The sequence below is a fragment of the Atractosteus spatula genome, chromosome 7 (genome assembly GCF_055471065.1).
Source record: "Atractosteus spatula isolate fAtrSpa1 chromosome 7, fAtrSpa1.hap1, whole genome shotgun sequence".
Lineage (NCBI taxonomy): Eukaryota > Metazoa > Chordata > Actinopteri > Semionotiformes > Lepisosteidae > Atractosteus > Atractosteus spatula.
Window position 1 is genome coordinate 60,339,049 of NC_142712.1, and position 20,170 is coordinate 60,359,218.

General features: G+C 37.9%; 2 protein-coding genes across 3 annotated transcripts in view; both read left to right on the forward strand.

The window, feature by feature from the left end:
* The first annotated feature begins 4,685 nt into the window (after window positions 1–4,685).
* On the forward strand, window positions 4,686–6,332 carry c2cd4a (C2 calcium dependent domain containing 4A). Its single transcript, XM_088922163.1, has 2 exons — window positions 4,686–4,752; window positions 4,959–6,332. The coding sequence occupies exon 2, from the start codon at window positions 4,992–4,994 to the stop codon at window positions 6,330–6,332; it is 1,341 nt and encodes a 446-aa protein (XP_088778289.1). The 5' UTR covers window positions 4,686–4,752; window positions 4,959–4,991.
* A 1,950-nt stretch (window positions 6,333–8,282) lies between these two features.
* Window positions 8,283–20,170, forward strand: part of vps13c (vacuolar protein sorting 13 homolog C) — a 96,011-nt gene continuing 84,123 nt past the window's right edge. For both annotated transcript variants that reach the window (XM_088922046.1, XM_088922047.1), the window contains exons 1-3: window positions 8,283–8,410; window positions 12,561–12,604; window positions 13,771–13,813. In XM_088922046.1, coding sequence (XP_088778172.1) covers window positions 8,311–8,410; window positions 12,561–12,604; window positions 13,771–13,813 — 187 coding nt within the window. In that variant the 5' untranslated portion in view covers window positions 8,283–8,310. The remainder of the gene's footprint in view (window positions 8,411–12,560; window positions 12,605–13,770; window positions 13,814–20,170) is intronic.

Here is a 20,170-nt window from a genome sequence, read left to right on the forward strand (position 1 = left end):
TCTCTCCAACTACAAACAAAAGCTGTTGTGACAAGATGTTTAAGGTCCTTATCTCTTAATGAATGAAGGAAAATTAAGTGCAGATGGATTTCATCATAACTTTGGCTGAAGCACATGTTCCCCCAAGCACTATTAAAAGGCCAGCCTCCTGCATGGAAAATGTAAGGTAAATGTGGAATTAATCATTGCAGCATAACTGACATTACATGCTTTTCATACCGTAGGACACACATGTTAAATAATTGAAAATGACTGTGGTGCAATCAGATTTACCATCACAGAAGGGTGCATTTTCTTCTGTATTGGATGCATGTGCTTCAAAAACTTGGAAATATACTTCTTTAAATCAAATTGCTTCATGTTTTAAAATGTGTCAGAGCATTCATAAAAATAAGTGTTATTAAATAACACTTTATGTTATTAAAGCGTTATTAAATGCAGAAGGGCAAATTATTTTGTTCATCTTCTCGTTCCTTCTCACCCCCTTCTTCTTGTAATTAAATCTGCAGCTGTGGAAAAATATTTTTATGGGTGGGCACATCTCAAATTGCCATTTCTTGAATGTGGGCAAACAGCATTAATGTTGGTTCCCAAAATTCATTTTGGGCGCGCTACACCGTAGGGTCTTCTGAGGCTGGACACGAAAAAATAACCAATTCCGCTGGCTGTTCAATCACACACATACTGCTCTCTTGTGGACAGTACGGTTACTGTAAATTTAAAAACTAAATTTTTGACCTCATGCTTTCTCTTTATGAGTTGTCAAGGCTTAGATATTTTTCTTTTCAACTGCTTCCTTTTTAAAGTGGCGTAATCTGACCATTCCACTGTTCAGTATGAAAAGGATTAAGGTCGTGGTGAGATTCCTGTCATTAGACGCAGGGAAAGCAAGATTCTAAAATAAACACGTGAGCCTGATTATGTAGCTACACACTGTATCATTACGTATTAGAAACAGATACAGGATATTCAGTGGTTCAACAGGGGCATTGCACAGATGCAGCCAAGTAATTAATGCCATCAGTAGGTAAATGATCCTGTCTTTTCATGTCTTGGATAGAGCCCCTTTGGCGGTTTGAATTGCCTTTTTCCTCCCTGGTGAGAAAGGTCTGCCAGTGTGAGAGACCCTGCTGGGTAGTTGTCCCTGCGGTTCGGACTGAACACTCCAATTTCGGTACTGACGTTTTTGCTTGATTGATTTTCAGGCTATTCCATTCAACATAAACGTGTTTACGTATCCTCTTCCCTCTAAAGAGATCAGACAGAGACACGTTTCTTAAAGGTTAAAAAAAAATAGGTATAGGCGAAAAGTAAGAAATTTAAACACACCTAGAGCAGCAGGGGTCGCTCTGTAGCCGAGAGCCAAGAGCGCCCTGAACTCCCACCCCAGGACATACAGGACAGGACTGCTCAACACAGAGAGCCAGCGCCAGGCGAAAGCGGCAGAGGTGTAGCGTAATAACTGGTCGAGGCACACTCCACGAAAGCTTTTGTAGTTTTTTAAAATGGTTTTGTTTTTATTTTTACAGCTGACTAAAATTGTCATTGCAGCGGGAAGTAACAGGATAATTAAATTATTTTAAAAAATCTCAAAGTAGGATTAACAATCTAACCGTATTACAATAGTTAAACCGATTTCAAACATTTTAGTTTTTTCTATATCAGACCTCTTTACAGTGATAACACCCTACACAGAATTTGGTAGAAAAATGGTTACGACATCACTTGGAACACAAATTGCGCCTTAACTGGCTGAGTCACTCTGAAGTCCTAGTTGTATACAAATATTGAAAGGATGTACCCCAATGGTAAATATATCTTTGAAATAAATTCCGTGTCTAATTTCTGGAGGAAAAAAAAATCCGGTATGCCAATATTTTACTTCCCACAGGAGGGCGCTGATGCTATACTGAATGTGTTCTGAATTCATTTTTTTTGTGTGTATTTCGATTAGGTTATTTGTGTTATTTTTAACATTAGGCAACACATTAATTGAAAAGCCTACACCAATCTGTGCACTAATACAACAAGAAGGGCATTCGTTTAATGATAGGAACATCTTACAAAAAAACAAAATTGCTGGACACATCTAACAAGACCCGATATCACAGGCTGTGTCTCTGTTGCCTTCAAGGAATAGCAGAGAAAGAGACACACTGTGCGCAGAGCTACAAGGAATACTCCATTATTAGACACTCTTCACTAAAATGAGAAATATAATCCTAGACTTGCCATACCTGCCACTATCAGAACAGCAGACCAGCTTCTCATTCCATTGGAAGAAGAAACTCAAGACTGCTCCAGTCTATTACAGCCTGAGGAACAGAGATGAAGCAGAAGCTTGGTAAAAGCAGACCCACAAAAGGTAAAAAATCACAACTTATTTTTAAATCTCACCCAGACAAGCAGACTGAAAATGGAAGCATGCAAGTATTTAACATAAGGTAAAAGCTTCTATCCACTAGATAGCATGGACAAACTTGTACTTTGTTTTTATTGGCAATGTTTTCATTTTGTCAAGGTAGTTTCCCAAAAAAATTGCAATTTCTATCCATTTAGAAAGCAATAAACACAACTTTGATTTTATCCAAAGTAAGTTAGTGAATTTCTGTTAGTTCATTTGGACATTCAACAACCACTCTATATTTAACAGTATTAGCACACAAGAGGCAAACATGTTGACACAGTTAAGAGGTTCAACATACTGCTGTCCAATCATTCGGTGTACTTAAAGCAGCCCATAGCTTTAATGTGGGCAGATCACGTGTTTATAATTAAATCCACCACACACTGACAAGTATCAGGTGGGATATGGAGAAGAACAGGTGGTAGGGTTAAAAAATGGGGACTGCCAAGGAACACAGAACTGGAATAACTGAACAATACTTTGAACAAGGTCTCTTATACCCTACCATTGGGCCTAATGAAAGAAACTATAAGTAAAAATCTGTGGACCTCTTTTGCACAGACCTTGGATGACCTACAATACAAACACATAGCATTCTCGATAGAGCTGCTGAAATGGTCACACAGCACAGGGAGCTCAGCTTGGCCTGGAAATGGCACCACGTGGAGAAGGCCCCCAGCTACAGTTCCTGCACATACCTGACACATACTGGATCTCCGGATCAAGAGCTGCAATTTCACTATGCTTCTTTTCATGTGCTGCACATATGCTATCGGTCGTCGGAGTTCATGTGTTTTGGTGGTGTGTGTTGGGGGGTGGGAGAGAGTGGGTGAATATATTGTATATCTTCGAAAAAGATGGAGTAGAGATGAGAATGATGACTAGAGCTGGATGGGACACTTGCCTTCCTGTCTCTATTATTTAAGAACAAAGTCTTTTCAAATGAGGCTGAATAACATCTTTCTATTGTAGGCAGGTATGACTCATACCTTGTCAGGAGCTTAGGAATGAACCACACATATTGGGGATCATAGGAGCTGCTAGAATTGAGTAAAATAAGTTATGGAGTAAACTACTGAAGAAGAGATCATAATTTAGAGAAAAGTCATTTTAACTGCATACTGTACATTAAGGATTGTTTTGCATGATCATTAATAGAAATGAACTGATTTATAAATGCAAAACAGTTGCACATTTCATACAATATATATATTTTTGTAGATATTTGAAGTGACTTGCAGGCAGTAATTTGTCCTTACTTACAGTGGATAACACAGTAGAATGTTACATAAATGCTAATTTCTACATAAATAGTAGAAGTTTTTTGGTAATTTTACACTTCATGGTTTTTACCTCAAACAAAAATACATGCATAGATGCACACAAAAGCAGGCAAGTACTTTAAAAATTAGATGTTTTTTTAAACAGTTCAGGCTACTCGATCAGCAGAATACATTGCTGTGGTTACTCATTAAAAGTCTTCACCTGCTGGTACATGTGCAGGCCTTTGACAGTACTGTCATGCAGCTCACAATATGAGAGAGTTACGACTGAGCCAGCAACATCAAACATACTGTATAGGATTTTGACTACTTGGATGACATGCCCTGATCCAAGAATTCAAAATCCTGAAAGACCTTTACAAAGTTATTCTAGCCATGTTGTTGAAGGCAGAACCCGGGATTCTAGGAAGCAAAGACTGGATGAGATCCTCTGATTAATGAACTACTGTACTAAAAGAGCTAGATGAACCAGATAGTCACCCCATGTTTGTAACCTTACTTACAGTACATATACTGTACCTACAGTACCTGTAAGTTCTTATATACTTGATGCTGGAGGAATTAATCCATCACTTACATTTTGACCCAGGTAATCTCACTCCAGTGTGCACATTCACAAAGATGGAAAAACAAATAAGCTAATTAAATGTTCTCATTGTATCAAACAACTTTTTGATTATTCTATTACGAGCAGTTTACCTTCTCCATCACTTATCAGTTTAACCTTTTTTTGTCATGAGGCATGCTCATGCCCGCGAAGAGTACTGTTGTGGTTTCACCATCTCCATGACTACAGTCTACTAGGAAAAGGGGGAGGGTCCTTCCAGAGTGTGCTCCTTCCTTCCACATGGGAGGTGCGCTTGAATGGGATTGGAGCTGCTCCAGACATCACAGCCCTATTTATACAGCCCGCAGAGCTCAGCACACCAGAAAGCTGAGCAAGTCTGAAGTGGGGGAAGACCTGCTGCTGAGAAGCTCTCTGACAGCACTGGACCATTTATGGTAGCTCCTCAGCAACCCTGTCTTTAAAGACGCATTGTTGAATTTCTGAAATCTCTGAAGGTAAGCTTAAGACTTGGTTTTTGCTCATAAAGTTATGTTTATACATAAACTGATTCATTGTGTAATGTTATCATAGATTTCTGTAATAATGTGAATTATTTTTTTATGCATCAGCAAGACAGCTGTATAATTTCATATATGACACATGTCAGAATGCCAGCTATATATCAGCACTTATGCTCACAAGTTGTCTTCTGCTTTTACAGACTTGCGCACTTCTTCTGTCTTATCTTTTGCCCATGTGGGTGGTGGACAAAATCCGCATGTCTGTGGAAAGAACAAGCCTGCCTCTCCCCATAACGGAATACAGTTTCAAAATCGGAGACATCATGTTTGGAGGAGATAAGCTATTGTCTGCAAAAAACAAAAAGATCTCCCTGTGCCCCAATATCATCACCCCCGACAGAATCCCTGAGTTCTGCATACCACCAAAATTCCCCTCCCAGCTGGACCTCAAGACTGCTGAACTGAACAAACCCACTCCCAGCCTTAAGATTTCCTCTTCGGAAAAGGGCAGTCCTGGAAAGGAACCCCAGCACAGAGAACTGGTCAACACTCATGTGATCCAGGTGGAAAGTGTGGACGAGATGCCCTGTGACTATGGATACAGTGACGAAGAGAGCACCAATGCTGATCCACAGTCCCAAGCTGCGCTGTCCTTGCCCCATCTTGCAAAAGCCCAGACCTCCTATGGGTTTTGCACCTTGCTTGAAAGCCCACACACCAGGAGAAAAGAGTCTTTGTTCCACAACGATCCCGGCTCCTGTGGGATCCCAGTGGTACTTCCCAGAGGCAGGTCCAGCACGTACTCAAAAATCTCCTCGTCCACCTTCAGCCTGAACGCCATAACTTCCAGGCTCTCCCCCAGAAGTTTCAGCTTGAACAGGCAGGGCACATTGGACAGCGACACTGCTTCATCCACAGAGTCCTCCCCTTTCAGCTCCCCCATGTTAAACAGGTCTCCCCCCAAATCCTCTCTGTTCAAGGTACTGAGCCAGGAGAAGCTTCTGTCCAGGACTGTGAAGAAATCAACAGTGTGCAGGAACAATTCTTTGTCAACAGACGAGGGGAGTTCAACAGACAACAGCCCAAATATCTTGAGAAGAGCATCTGAGGGCTTGATAGACCCCATGCCCTGTCCCTACGGCTTGACTCCCCCTGCAATTTTCCCAATGGACCTAGTGTATTACAGGGATAGATTCATGAAAGAAAGCCTCATACCCCTGGGGAAAAATGGGACTCTAAGACTTTCTGCTGAGTTTAGCCCAGAGAATCAGAGGCTCCGTGTGCGCTTGATCAGTGCAGAAGGACTGTATGCCTTGTCCGTGGACCCCAAAAGCATCAACTGCAGCGTCAGCATCTCTCTGCTGCCGGGAAAAATCCAGAAGCAGCGCAGCACTGTGATCCGGAAAAGCCGGAACCCCATTTTCAACGAGGACTTTTTCTTTGATGGAATTTCCGAAGAAGAGCTGTCTTACAGGTCTCTCAGGTTTAAAGTTGTTAACAAAATGTCAAGTATGAAAAGAGATTATGTTCTGGGAGACTGTGAGCTCCCTCTGAGCAGCATTTCACCTGCATAATGATTCTACAGGACACCTTTTGTACTATTTATCTGTATATACAGCAAAAAGTGTTATTTATTTATACTTTTATACTTTGCTAAATGCTGGTTTGATATTAAATGGCAATTTTGAAAAGCATGCTCAGGTGTTGGGTGGTTCTTTTTTCCTCATACCGATACAAAACAGCTACTGTATTAGAAACAAAGTAACAAAATACTTTCACGATAAATGTCTGTATTCATCTTTATGTCCTTGTCCTTTAAACAGTTTGTGAGTCACATACAGTAAACCTACAAATAGAAACATTACAGTCTAAACAAGGCTATTGTGCATTATACCTGACTACAGCACAAGTTGATCTTTGTCAAAGGAAACATCAACACCCTCAGAGATCCAGGTCTCCTTTATTGCAGGCAAGCTTGATTCATATATTCATTTACCAATTGTAAAAACAAATCTATTTATTTCTTCTGTAAAGAGCAAGTAGTTTAGGGGGTTCTTTCTTGAAGTACTGAAACTGCTTTAGTTTCATTCAAGTAACGGCTGTAAATCCTACAGGTATAATTCCAGATATACATATCCCAGTGCTTTTAAAAGATCTTTTACAAATTAAAAAAGGTATGTAGAATAGTAAACAAAATAGGTAAATGTGATGTATTTTTATTGTGATGTGAGGAATACACTTACTGTGTTCAGAATTTTGAATCTTTATATATGGATAGTAATATTCTGGTATTCCAGTTTTAGTTGAATATTAATTTTAATCTGATACATTTTGAAAGTGATTTGATATGAATCATTAGGCACTCTTGTGCTGCTGTTGTGCAAGGTCACTCTTCTACTAGTACTGTACGAGCATTTTCACATCAGGACCAGAAAGAGATTATCAAGAGTCGCCTTTACAATCTGTAAACAATGAGATGGAAAATCGGGAGATCGTAGTGTATAAGTTCCCACTGGAACAACGTAAACGTGTAACCTGAAGGTGTATTGGAATTCCGTCTTAATAAAATAAAGGTTCTATCCATAAATTATTTTAACTAAAATAAAGTATTAATAGTAAAAATATTATCATTCAGCCGAAGCAAAAATGACACTAATGATGTTAGAAATCCAGTGTCCGAACTGAACAGGAACTACAGTTGGGTGCACTTCTACAAAACGCGTTCCAGTTTTCGGTATGGAAGTGATCGTGTCTTAAGATTGAAACAGTATAACAAAGAAACAGCTCTGCAAGCCTTTGCGGTTTTAAAAGACAGTCGTAAACACGTTGAACAACTGAAAGGTGTGCCTGAATATTCAGTCAGCTACAGTGAGAACTGCCTTCAGGTATACTGTATATATTAATTTACAGGGCTATGCCTTCTCAACAAACTACTAACAAACTTTAGTAGTTTCGACGAGTAATATAAAAGTGCACACATTCAAAGATTGTAAGAAGTAAGCAGGAAATCAAGCGTATAGGATGTTATATTTTCCTCTTCTTAAACTGATATTGTTTCCAAGGTTACATACTTACAGTACATTCAGTATCACAGCATAACACTTGTATTGAATATACGAAACAACCACATCTGATAAAAGATTAATTTTAGATTAGTGCCAGCTGTTTCGCACAATAAACAGTTCATTGCTTAAAGATATATTATTACATCCTATATTAAAAATATGTCCAAGTCATTAATTACTTCCCATTTACCTGGATTCGCACTAAGATATCTTATTGCAGTGGCTATAAGCGCCATACATGTATTATCTTAAAGCTCTTTTAATCGTTTTCATTTCACTTCTCAAACCTTTGCAAAAAGCTCGATGACAGTGTCCTCCGTCCGTATACTGCTCAGGCAAAACTAGTTGATTACAGAAAATCCTACCCTTTCGGTTTAGCACTGGTACTACAAAAGGGATGAGCCAGGCATCACGGGATTGTGCTGATCACACTGCATCGATACAGCTGCTTCTTTAAGACGGGGGCAGGGTGCACCGCTGGTGAGCCATGGTGTTTGAGTCTCTGGTCAGCGATTTATTAAACAGGTTTATAGGCGACTATGTGGAAAACCTTGACAAGTCTCAGCTGAAGATTGGCATTTGGGGAGGTAAGATTCTGCGTGCACGTAAACGTTTTCACTGCTTTGTAGTGATTGCTATTAAGACGGAATCAGGAAAGTAACTCTCACGGTTCAGGGCCAAAACATCTCAGTCTCGACAGTTGTAGCCAGCTGAGCGGACAAGGGTGCATTACAAAACACATCACATGACGAGCGAAAATGCCTCTTAAGTCTTAAGTTTTCAGTGTGTTGATTTATTCAACGCAGTTCAGATGTGTTGATTGTCGCATTTGAGGTGTACAGTATACGGTTAGCCAGCTGTGTACACGTCCATAATTTATGTTTACACTGCTGTGTATGGAAGGGAGGGTGCTGTACACAGTGTACGAGCCCAGCAAGGGTTGCGTTTTTCAATGTTAAAATGATGAATGCTGTACGTCGCCTGTCAATCAGAATCAAGGCCTCTGAAGGAGTCTTTAGCATGTGAGAGATAAGCCACAAGTGAGATTTGATAATACTCTATCTCTTCTCTACTTGTTTATAAATAATGCTAAATGAGAAACTGAAATATCCTTGGTGGTCTGCGTTTTTTGGCATCCAAATATTTAGAAACCTCTTATTTCTAATTAAAATATAATTCATTTTACAGTGTATAACTTGGGTGGAGTGGTGGCACTGTGACTAAGAGTCTGCGCCTGTGGCTGGAAGGTTGCCAGTTCAAATCCCGTGGCCAGCAGAGGAATCCTACTCTGTTGGGCCCCTGAGCAAGGCCCTTAAGATCACTTGCCCTGGAGCAGTTAGGGTTCTCTTAACTTATTTTTGAAGAGTGGAATTGTCCACAGCTCCTTTGGAGCCGACAGCCTTTTCTTTTTTGCTCTCGCTTATGTGTCAAAACCAGTTGGAGACGAAGACGAAGCTTCTAATGAAGTATTTTTGTGCAGAGAATGTAACGATGGAGGATGTCAATATGTTACATGTTTGAGAGTTTAATCCTGCAAATAGGTTTGGATAGCAGCCAATATAACCAGGTGGATAACTGTATTTCTAGACTTAATTTTTCTGATTTTTCCTAAAGAAGATTGGATATATCAATGTGCTTAACATACAGTATATAAAAGATGGCAAAAGGTGAAATTTTAAGACCATTCATACGATGTTGTAGTGTCTGAAATATCTATCAAGACAGTATTTTGTGACATTGTCCATAAAATATTTGTCATCTGCTATTCTTTGTCTAATACAGTAGAATGGCATTCACTTGAATAATATATGTTTGGGGATGGACTCTAGTGTTGCATTTGTTTCTCAAGACTTTAGAAAGGCTTGAGTAGAGTAGTTTCATGGGAGGAGCTTAGTTCTTGAAAGCCATGCACGTGTTTCTAAAAGTGCCTTTTGCCATGTTCTGCCACAATAAAAAAGTGCCCAAAATTGTGACCCGTTTCACTGTGAGACAGTAACCCCGTTTCAAGCACATTCATATGCAGAGACACACCTGACATTGCTGATGTTCGTGGGTGTTTCAGTGTCATGGATATTGACATATAACTAGACAGTGGTAAAACAATCATTATTCTTCTTTTCCTTCACATGGACTGTATTATACAGATATTCTTTAAACATTTTCAGGTCCGGTCATGGAGGCCAGTTTTAAAATGTTGGTTGCTAGCTATTTCTCCTCAGCTATTAACTTCCTACAAGATATCTGTGAATCCCATTGAAACAGTCATTTTGTTAGCAAAAAGTTTAACTTCAGGTACTGAGTATCTTCATTCTTCTTTCTCCACTTCAGTAATGAAATGACTCAGTCAACCACAGTATAACAGTATACTGTTTTCTTTATTCTACTACTGAATTCTTGTACTTTTAATGAACTCCTACAGTAGTGAAAATGAATGTTACACAGTGGAGCTTTTTAGAGGAAGAAAGTGTACAGTGTATTGCATAAATCCCTAGATAAACTAGACTGGTTAGTCTTGTTATGCTGTACATTGACAGAGCTACAGTACATTAAGAGTAAGAATGTTGCGATGTCTAGTATGTCAGTGACTTTTCTTAGGGAAGATGTGTTTCTTTCCCTTTTCTGATTCTGATAATACGTGTCAGAATTGGTAAATTGGTTTAAATTATTGAAGACAATTCTGTAAAACAAGAAAGAAGAAAGAAAAATCTACCACAAATTCACCCAGATCTCCACTGGTCATGTCTTTCGAAACCGCTCTTACCTCATCATTATTTGTGTTACTTTCACAATCCGTGCATGGTTGAAATCGGGTCTAAATGATTAACTGCACACCCATTATCTTCTAATTGCTAATGCCGCAATTTTGTTTTGGTCTAAAAAGTTAAACAAAATATCCCTCTTAGTGTTGCTTAAAGTAAAGCACTTGGTGAACTCAGAGAAGTCTTGTCTTTTGCTTTTATTAAGCTTTTATATTCTCTTGACCTTTACAGTGATTAGCAATAACCATGGACACCAGAAACGTGTGTGGACAATTTTCTTTACAAATTGACATGATTCTAACCATGTCATCGTCTAATAGTGATTGCCCACAGATTAAAATGTCCTCATTAATTAAGCAACTATTAACTTGTTAGTTAATATTTATTCCTCTAGTACAAGGTTTTATTCATCTGTGCACAATGAAGATGCAACAGTCTTTAAAGGTTTATTTCAGTAGCTGATTGGACACGTGCATAATGTTATTGACATTTTTAAATAGCGTGCAGAAAGGTTTTGTGATTGTATGATTAGCTTCATCCTTTGGGATAACAAAATACCAGTCTCAATGTTTGATTTCTGAGTTAATATTGTCAGAATAGGTTGGCATGCGTTAAACATGTGTATAAGTAGCCATTTAAAAAGACAGAGTAATAGGTTTATTCCATGCTGAAAAAAAGAAGAAAGAGAACACAACGTTTCGGCCTTGGAGCCTTCTTCAGGTGTGAGAGAGACAGGGCAGTAGGCAAAGGTAAAGTAGCGGGAGAACAAAGGTTGTTCTTGTTCCTTGTTCCTTGTTCCTTTGCAGCCTACGCATGCTGACGCAGCTACCCACCTGATTTAAAAAGACATGCATTTATTTAATGCAAGAACAGTGAAAGATACAACCATGCTCCAGTTGAGTAATAAAGATTGCCCCTTTGCTATCTCTGTGATTTCAAGGTGGTCTGTCTGTCAAAAATGTTGTCTAGAGATGAAAGTGTGTCTTTGTGGTGCTGAATAATGCACTCCAACAATCTCTCTACCGCCAATGTATGCTGGAAAGACCTGATAAAGACAGCAAAGTCACACTGGGTGTTATGCAAATTGTTACAATGTTCTAACCAGTCAGGGGTGTGGTCAAAGTGTCACTGTGCAGACATGCAATCTTCTATGTCAGTAGACCACCTTTGGAGCTGACTGAGCATTCATTGATACTGACGATTGATATATAGAGCTAACAGTTTTGCCATTTCTATAAGGCAGTCGGCAAGTGCTGCAAAGATTACATTGGAAAAACCTGAGTAAAACAATGTAGAGGTCTTATCCTTGATGTGCTAATACATTTCTATAATTCAGGTGTTTGGTGGAAAATAGTCATGACGTTTCATATAAATACAGTACATATGTTGCAGCATCTTTTATGGTGGGAGTCATTTTGTGAAAGAAACTTTTTTTGTTAGGCACATGCTGTATGAAACTGCTTTTGTTTTACTGTGGAGAACAGATCCTTTACAGCAGGATGGACTTTAATATTTAATTGTTATGGCCCAGGCTGGTTAAGAGGGCTTCTTTTATCAGGTGGTATGGTGGTAATTTCGACCTGCAAAGTTAAATGTGAAAGAAAATACTTATTACTGTGAATAATCCCCATTAATTATTAAAGGTAAGGCAAGTTTATGAATGGAATAGGAGATTATCATGCTCTGTAAACTGTAATAAGGTGATTACTGTATTTTTATTATTGTATTTTTCACAAAACCAGTATATGGGTATGGATTTTTCCAGAACTGTTCTGATTGTATAATTGATCCTGGGATGTTTATAATCACTTTTAAATGAATGGAAATACCTTTAACAGCATTATTTGCAGTGTCCCTAAGATAATATACTTTGTACTTTGATCCTGACCTTTTGAAGAGTTTCTTCATGACATGACTGCAGTAGGGTCTGATGAGTACATGCAATAAAGTCAATAAACTACTCTTTTTCTATTTGCAGGTAATGTGGTTCTTGAAAACCTTAAAGTTAAAGAAAATGCCTTGGTAAGTACCTCGTTTTTAAGTGATGGGTGTGTAAAAGTGCATTTTCTGGGGAAAAAAAAAACCTCACTTTACATTCATCACACTGTTGCTGCACGGAAGCAAAACACATTCCTTCTGCTCTTAGAACTTAATACAAAATAATCTCTTCATAGTCTGATGCAATATGTCATAAGGCTTCTTGCACAAAAAAGGTTATGACTCAATATTTCTGCAAGGCAGTCCTAGTTTCGGTGTTAATTCAAGATTCTGAAGCAGAGCTGGAACCTGAGAAGGTTATGATGTAGAATTTTTATGAAGCCTGTATGTTGAGGTCACTTTTGGAAAGCTAACCTGGGTGTGTATTAAGGAAATGAGAAATGCAAGGAATTGTGTAAATGTCAGTGGCTGAGAACAACAGAAATGCCATGTGATTGAAATGTGCTTACAAGGCATCTGTGGTCTCGGTGATCGGAAGGAGTACGTGTCAAGCAGTGTTCCAACAACCACGCAACAATAAATGGATACTATAGACCCATTGTTACTAATAGGTCTATGTACCATAAATGAATTATTGATTATAGAGTTGACGGTTTCTTTTATAATGTCAGTCTGGGGGGGCGGGAGGAAACATCTGGTTAATTGAGTCATGAATTTCACAGTAGTTGTGATAGATTTTTCAGCTTTACCTGTATTGCTCAGAGGTCCTAAAATAGAACAATAAAAAAGCCTGATAAATTAACTCGAGAAGGATAACATTGCTGAGTAAAGTGGGAGTGGGATTGTTTGAGAGCACACTCGGGAGTGAATGACTCAGCTCTAGGCTTGCTTTTGAGCCTGAGTTGGTCAGTGGTCTTGGGAGCATCAGTGCTGTAATTACTGTCAGTCAGCAGATATTGAATACAAGTCATGGAGTGGCTCTGGAAAATTAATTAGAGGGATTATTGCTACAGCCAGTCTTTTTGCCTTCCATTTTGGCAAAAAATTTGAAAGATTAATGTTCTTCATAAAACAGGCTTTTGCTCTGCAACCTTGATTTTCATACCTACAGTATAGAGATTATTATATTAGTATAACTAAATTTCAGCTAAAATAACACTCCTTTGATATTTATTTGTTGTTATATGACCATGATATTTAATTCCCTTGTTATTATTTAATTATTTAATATTGGTTATTTTCTCTGACAGAGCGAGCTAGATGTTCCCTTCAAAGTTAAGGCCGGGCAGATTGGTGAGTATGGCTGTCTGTTACTTTGACAGATTTTAGACAAGTACAGACCGCAGTTGTTGGTCGCACAATACCAGCACTACACATAATAAGTACATTGGAACTTTTTTCCAGTGAAATGAAATTCCCCTTTGGTTAACATTAACATTGTCAAAGTCCGCATGTGAAATATTGGAAATGTGTGTCTAGCTCTTCCCCTGCTATGAGTGGATCCTGATCCTTCATAATGTTCCAGTACTCAGGTCACCCAGTCCCACCTCAAGCAGTGGAGAATTCTGCTATACCAAAAGGCTGCACTCCTGTCATGAGAGAATTCAAGGCTATTCTGGTGTGATTACAATACAGTATATCGCCATAATGGACTCACTTTCAGTGTACAGTATATAATAAATGTACGGTAGATTGTTCTTTGATCGTTTCCTGCTGTGAGCTTTTCGAAGGCCACTGTACATTTGTAACGTGATGGTCCGTATCGACCTTCCTGAAAGAGACAATATCTTTTTGAGAATATCTTTAATTTTAATTTTGACGTCTATATTTGTAGTGCATTCCCTGCCTTTTGCACATCTCTTTTGTGATTTTTTTCACGATCAATAAGAATTGTGAAATATTAAAAATATGTATGTAGTATACTGAAGATGATAGGTAGTGGTAGCGCTGTTTTTTTAAGAATGCAGTGATGGTCAGCACTCTTTACATGACCTTTTATTCTCCATACATTTCATTTCATTCTTCGTTCAAAGCCGAATTAGATGCTTAGAAGAGAAATCTCTATTAGAATTTCAACAGCACTGTACTGTCTTTCCAGAAAATCATAGAGCAGTAAGACATACACTTCTGTAGGAACCACATCACAGTGCAGTCATTGTCTTTTTTTTCTGTTTATAAAATGGAGGATTGTGCTGTATGCTAGACCCTAATGTACTGTCTTTCCAGAACATTGTAGAGCAGTAAGATGTACACTTCTGTAGGAACCATATCGCAGTGCAGTCATTGTCATTTTAAAATCACTTACTTGATTACAAAATGTAGCAGTTTCTTTTAAGCCATTATTTTCCATGTAAGGGTCATTGTTTATGTTAAAAGGCCACTCTAAACACCAACCCTCATACCAGAAACTTTCAGAGTTAACTACCACATAAGCTGATATTTGAAAGAATAGAAAAAAAGGAATCAGATGAATGAAATCATGATGTTCAGATGCGATCTCAGGTGCACTTTATTTTATTGTTTTACTCATGTTGTTTGAAGATTCAGGTAAATCTTGGAAAGTTGTTACAGTTCTGTCATTTAAGAGAGAGATGCATACACAAAGATGGTGTTTGGTCTTCTCTCTGGTGTGTGGCTTTGCTATTGCAATGATAAGAGAGAGGTAAAAATCTTGTTCTAGAACCTTGCCAAACAGATTGGTGTTTCTAGCCTATTAGAAGAAATTTTTGAAACTTTTATGTACAACAGAAATTTACAAAGCTTTATTTTTCTGTTCACCTGTTGTGTTTTTTCAAGTACTGTATCTGTCCTGAAAGGAAAAATCTTTTAATCAAATAGAAACCGAGGCCGGTGGAAATTGTTGGTGGTACAGCTTTGCTGCAGACATTTGACATGTGACAATAACATACAGAATATAAATACAGGACCAGAATGGACAATATACAGTACAGATTATTAAAATACAGGATGATGAGAGACAGTACACAATACAGAACATAAAAATGCACTCTATAATCAAATATGCATAAAAATGCAGAGTTGATGCCCTGCAATGTAAACAAAGACAAATAGACAAATGTAAACATAGACAAATCAGTTCAATTTAAATGTGATACAGGTCATAAAGCACAATACTAAGTTTTTGATGGTTTGATGGGGGCACATTAATGGTTGAATTCTTTCAGTCTGTAAGATGAAAGTGCAAGAAAAGGGGATGTTCTCATCTGAATAGTTTAGACCACATTTGGATGAGCAGGAATATCTGTTTTCTTTTTGTTTCTGGGAAACAAATAGTTTTCCTGCTTTTCAAAAGCTTTTGTGTATCAGAATTGTAGAAAAGTTTGTGTATAGATGTAGAGTATTATGCTCATGTGGCCTATGTTGTAGTAAATTTTTTTTGCTGTGCTGTAATCGGCTTTATTTAGCTTGCGGTGTTGTGCACTGATTTGTTTTCATTTTATTACAGCAGCTCATGGACTCTTGGAAGATCTTCATGTTTTTATAGTTCCGGTGTCTTATAGGCTTGTGTAATTAAACTGTTTCTCCCCAAATGAAAGATTAATGTTCAACACACAATATCCTTCAGTGTCTTCTAATAGGAGTGACTAAGACTAGTTTGACTGCATACTGTACATTTTTAAACCTGCTGTCTCAACACTGCGACTTTTTACCTCTACCTTTTTATGCTACCTGCTATCATCAGTATACTACATTAATATTTTTTAATATTTCACAATTTTTATTGATGGTGAAAAAAATCCCTGGGTAGCATAATAAGCAGCTGCTGCTGTGAGTTGACTTTCTGAATTTCTGAAGGCAGAATGACATTAGTTCTTTTTTCTCTTTGTGTGCAAGTCTCATTTCACATGTTGTGACGTACGATACCCATATTGCTTTGCTTCATTGGTACAAAACGCTCATGAACAAGGAGGGTAGGTGGCTGTTTTGGTTTTCCAGCAAGAGGTTAATGGATCTTGAATCAGACAGAAGTGACTTGTGACTTCTTGCAACTAATGCTAATGATCCAAAAAAAAGTATATCTGTCTCCAGTGAAGAAACAGCCCCTTAAGATTTTACCATTGTTCTATTATTACTAAATGCACACAGTGATACTGTCAGTCTGAATGATACTGAGCAATATAACAGAGTCCATCCAACCATTTTCTAACTGCTTCTTTCAATTCAGGATCGTAGGGAAGCCAGAGTCTTTCCTGGCAAGCAACGGGAGCAAAGCAGGGTACATCCTGAAAGGAACACCAGTCCATTGCAGGGCAGACACACAGACGCGTACACACTCATACCCTCCAACAGAGTCCTGTACTATAAATCTCAATTTGAATCTGTATGGACCACTGGACACCACTATTTTTTTTTTTGCCAAAACCTGAACTCTATTTTTTCTAGGATTTCATACTGTATACTGCAACAAGGTTTCATTTTTTTATTGACTGGGAATCTCTTTTTGTATTGTGCAGCTCTCATTGGTCAAGGCTGCCAAAGAATGGTAATTTAGCATTCATTCATCAAAAAAGATCTGTTGGAGTGCTGTTCTAATTTTGAGAGTCTGATCAGAATGAAATCAGGCCTTGGCATAAAATATAACACAACCTTCAGTTTTTATTTTCTGGAATATCTTAATACATTGGAGACAACTGATGCAAGAAGGGCATGTAGACTGATATGAGCAGTTAGACATCAAAGTGCAGCATGATGCCTTTATAGAATATTTTTTTTCCTGTTATGAGGATAAAAAATATATGATGAGATTAGTATTTTTCAATATTTGTTTCTGTTTTAATCCAAGCCCTGTTTGATTTTTATTTTTTCTGTTGTAGGTAATTGGACATTTTACATCTGGGTGTTTTAATGGACCAGTTAATTTTGACTAATTTTGATCTAGTTGTGATTAAACTGGTTTGTGACATTGCCTGGGTTTTAGGCTTATTACTTGAGCTCTCATTTTAACAAATTAAAGTTATGATTTTCACTTGAAAAACCTTCTAGTGGCATTTCCTGGACGGGCATGAAGCAGATTAGCACAGTAGCTGCTACATATAGGCATTGAATAATCAGCTCAATATTTTTATCTCCTTAGTTGAATTGTTTAAGTACTCTTGGCATGACTTTTTATCTTTTGTGGTTTTCCTATAAGCACATCTGAAGAGTAAAATAAGCACACTCGGAAGTTTTGTCTTTATGTGGTTTATAGTCTCTGACTTTGAGAAAGTTTTCCTGACACAATGTTAGTGTCAGGCCGAGTAAGAGCTTTTTAATATAATTTTTTAAATTTATATTTTGAATGTTTTTCCAGGAATATTATTTCAGTCAGAATAGTAGAATCCTAGTCTAGAAGTTTAGAAACACCAGTTTATTTACTGTAATCCTTTTGCTTGATTTTGAGAATTTACACAAGATTTTTGAGGTAAAACCTGGTGATACGTGAAGCAACAAAATCATCAGGCCCTTAAAAGTTTTTACACATGATTTATTTTAAGAAGTGAAAAGAATAATATTTGTTTAATCTGCCTGTGGACTGAGCACAATCTGACCCTGAGAATAACATTGTGTGCCAGTGCAAACCCATGATACAATTACTTCCTTGCACTACAGAAACTTTATCGTTTCTTGTGTGGATTTGTATGCACATGCATATTGTCAAGACAATCTGAAGGTCATTCTGTCCCAGTGTCAAGCCTATCGTGAACATCGAAGAAGCTTTGTTTCCAAGCGTTTCTTTGGAATAATTATACTGCATATTTGCATTTTTCCTTCTGGCTTGCAATGAAGTGTGAAGGATGAAATATAACATTTAGGTTTAATCATGGTTTTTAGTGCAACGAGGATTTTTTTAGATCTTTTCTTTCACACATATTATATAATTCATGTATTATTGCTGAGGTCCCTGATTAATCATCAGTAGTTTTTTCTTTTTAGTTTATATGATTTGGCCCTAAAATTCAGTTTCTTCTGATCTGTTGTTACAAATTCCATCTAATTTGTGTGACCTAAGCCATTCGTTGTTTCTTCACATGGTCTTGAGTATTTTGCTCATGTTTAATGCCAGGTGGGTGTTTTTTGGAAGGACAGGTTCTGTTTTGTTGATATGCTCATAATAGAGAATATTTCATCTTAAAAAAATGTTATTTGTGAGTGTGTCTTAAATATCAGCTGTAATTAAATACCGCCTGTAGAAATGGTAAACCAATTTAATTGAAGTTTAAAAACATGAGTTCAGCAACTGAATGAATTCTGAATTCTCCAGAAGGAGAATTGTTAGACTCTAACAGCTCAGACTGAGTATTGATCACTGGTTGATGGAGTTTGACGTGAGACATTGGGTCAAGTGCAATGAAGCTACAACCATTTCTTTCTTATGTTGTTGGTATTCTACATCTACATATTCTACAATATATCTAATTTTTCGAAAATCCGAAGAATAAGCATTTGTCTTGCATTTTGTGAAAGAGGTAAACTCCACCACCATTTACTTCCTCTGGCATCCCTCCAGGGTATGCATCATATCACATCAGGGATCTGATGCATGATGATATTCACCTGATCACATTAGGGATCTGATGCATGATGATATTCACTTGATCACATCAGGGATCTGATGCATGATGATATTCACTTGTCCCTCCTAAGAGGATTCTTTCCCTGCTGTATATTTCTTCAGATAGATACAGCAGGAAGGTTAGTTCATATCAGTTTTTTGTTTCCAGTCTGCAAAAAATAACATCTAGAAAATAAGATTATTATGCTGTAGCCATAAGCAGCAGAATGTCTCACAGAAATGGGGTCTGGAGCAGGTCTAACTAGGTTATTAGTCTACAGCACAGGTTTTTTGTCTGTGTTTTGTGGGCAATTTGATTAGATTCAGGTTCATTGTGTGTAGGTTTGTATACAGCCTTGTTAATCTATGCCATTTACAGTGCATGTACAGTTTATTTTGATGCTAACTGATACAGCATTCTTACTGTCTGCTAGACAAAAACAGGATGTATGAGAGCTGTACAGTACCTGGAAAAAATATGACATGAGTTTTCAGCCATAGCATCTTCCAGAACAAGCATTATTACCTGGACCAGACATCTCTTTCGATAAAGTAGTGACAGAACATCACTTTCTGTCCTGTAAAATCTGTGAGAAATCGCCTTTCTCAGTACCAGCTTTCAGTGACATGTAGGAAGAGCCTCAATTACAAGAGCACAAAAGCATATTGATCTTCACCATTTATTTCTAAGCAAAAGACAGCCTGAAGCTCCTTAATTGCCTAATTGTATGACGTTCACAGCTGTTGACTTTGAGAGCCAGTTTGCTCCTGCCTGGTGAGCCGTGATGTCATTGAAATCCGATAAAAGCCGTAAAATGCCTACCCTTCAGGCAGGCTGGGCAGCCCTAATAAGACTAGATGATGGACTTTCAGAGCTGCTAAAGCAGACCTCCTGCACCATTAAAAAAATTAAACATGAAAAGTAAATTTGCTCAAAGCAAGTGTTATAAATAGATAAAACCATTCATCCAGTCTTCAGGAAAGTCTTGTGGGGGGGTTGCTGGGCAACCCCATTAATTGCAGTCTGAACCGGAGCTCATACAGGCTTAGGTCTGCACATTTAGATTTTGTCTGCTGCAATCCCTTCTGGGGACATG

What these genes read in the sequence shown, in the direction of transcription:
- c2cd4a (XM_088922163.1), top strand. Translation starts at nt 4,992, where the DNA reads ATGTGGGTGGTGGACAAAATCCGCATGTCTGTGGAAAGAACAAGCCTG.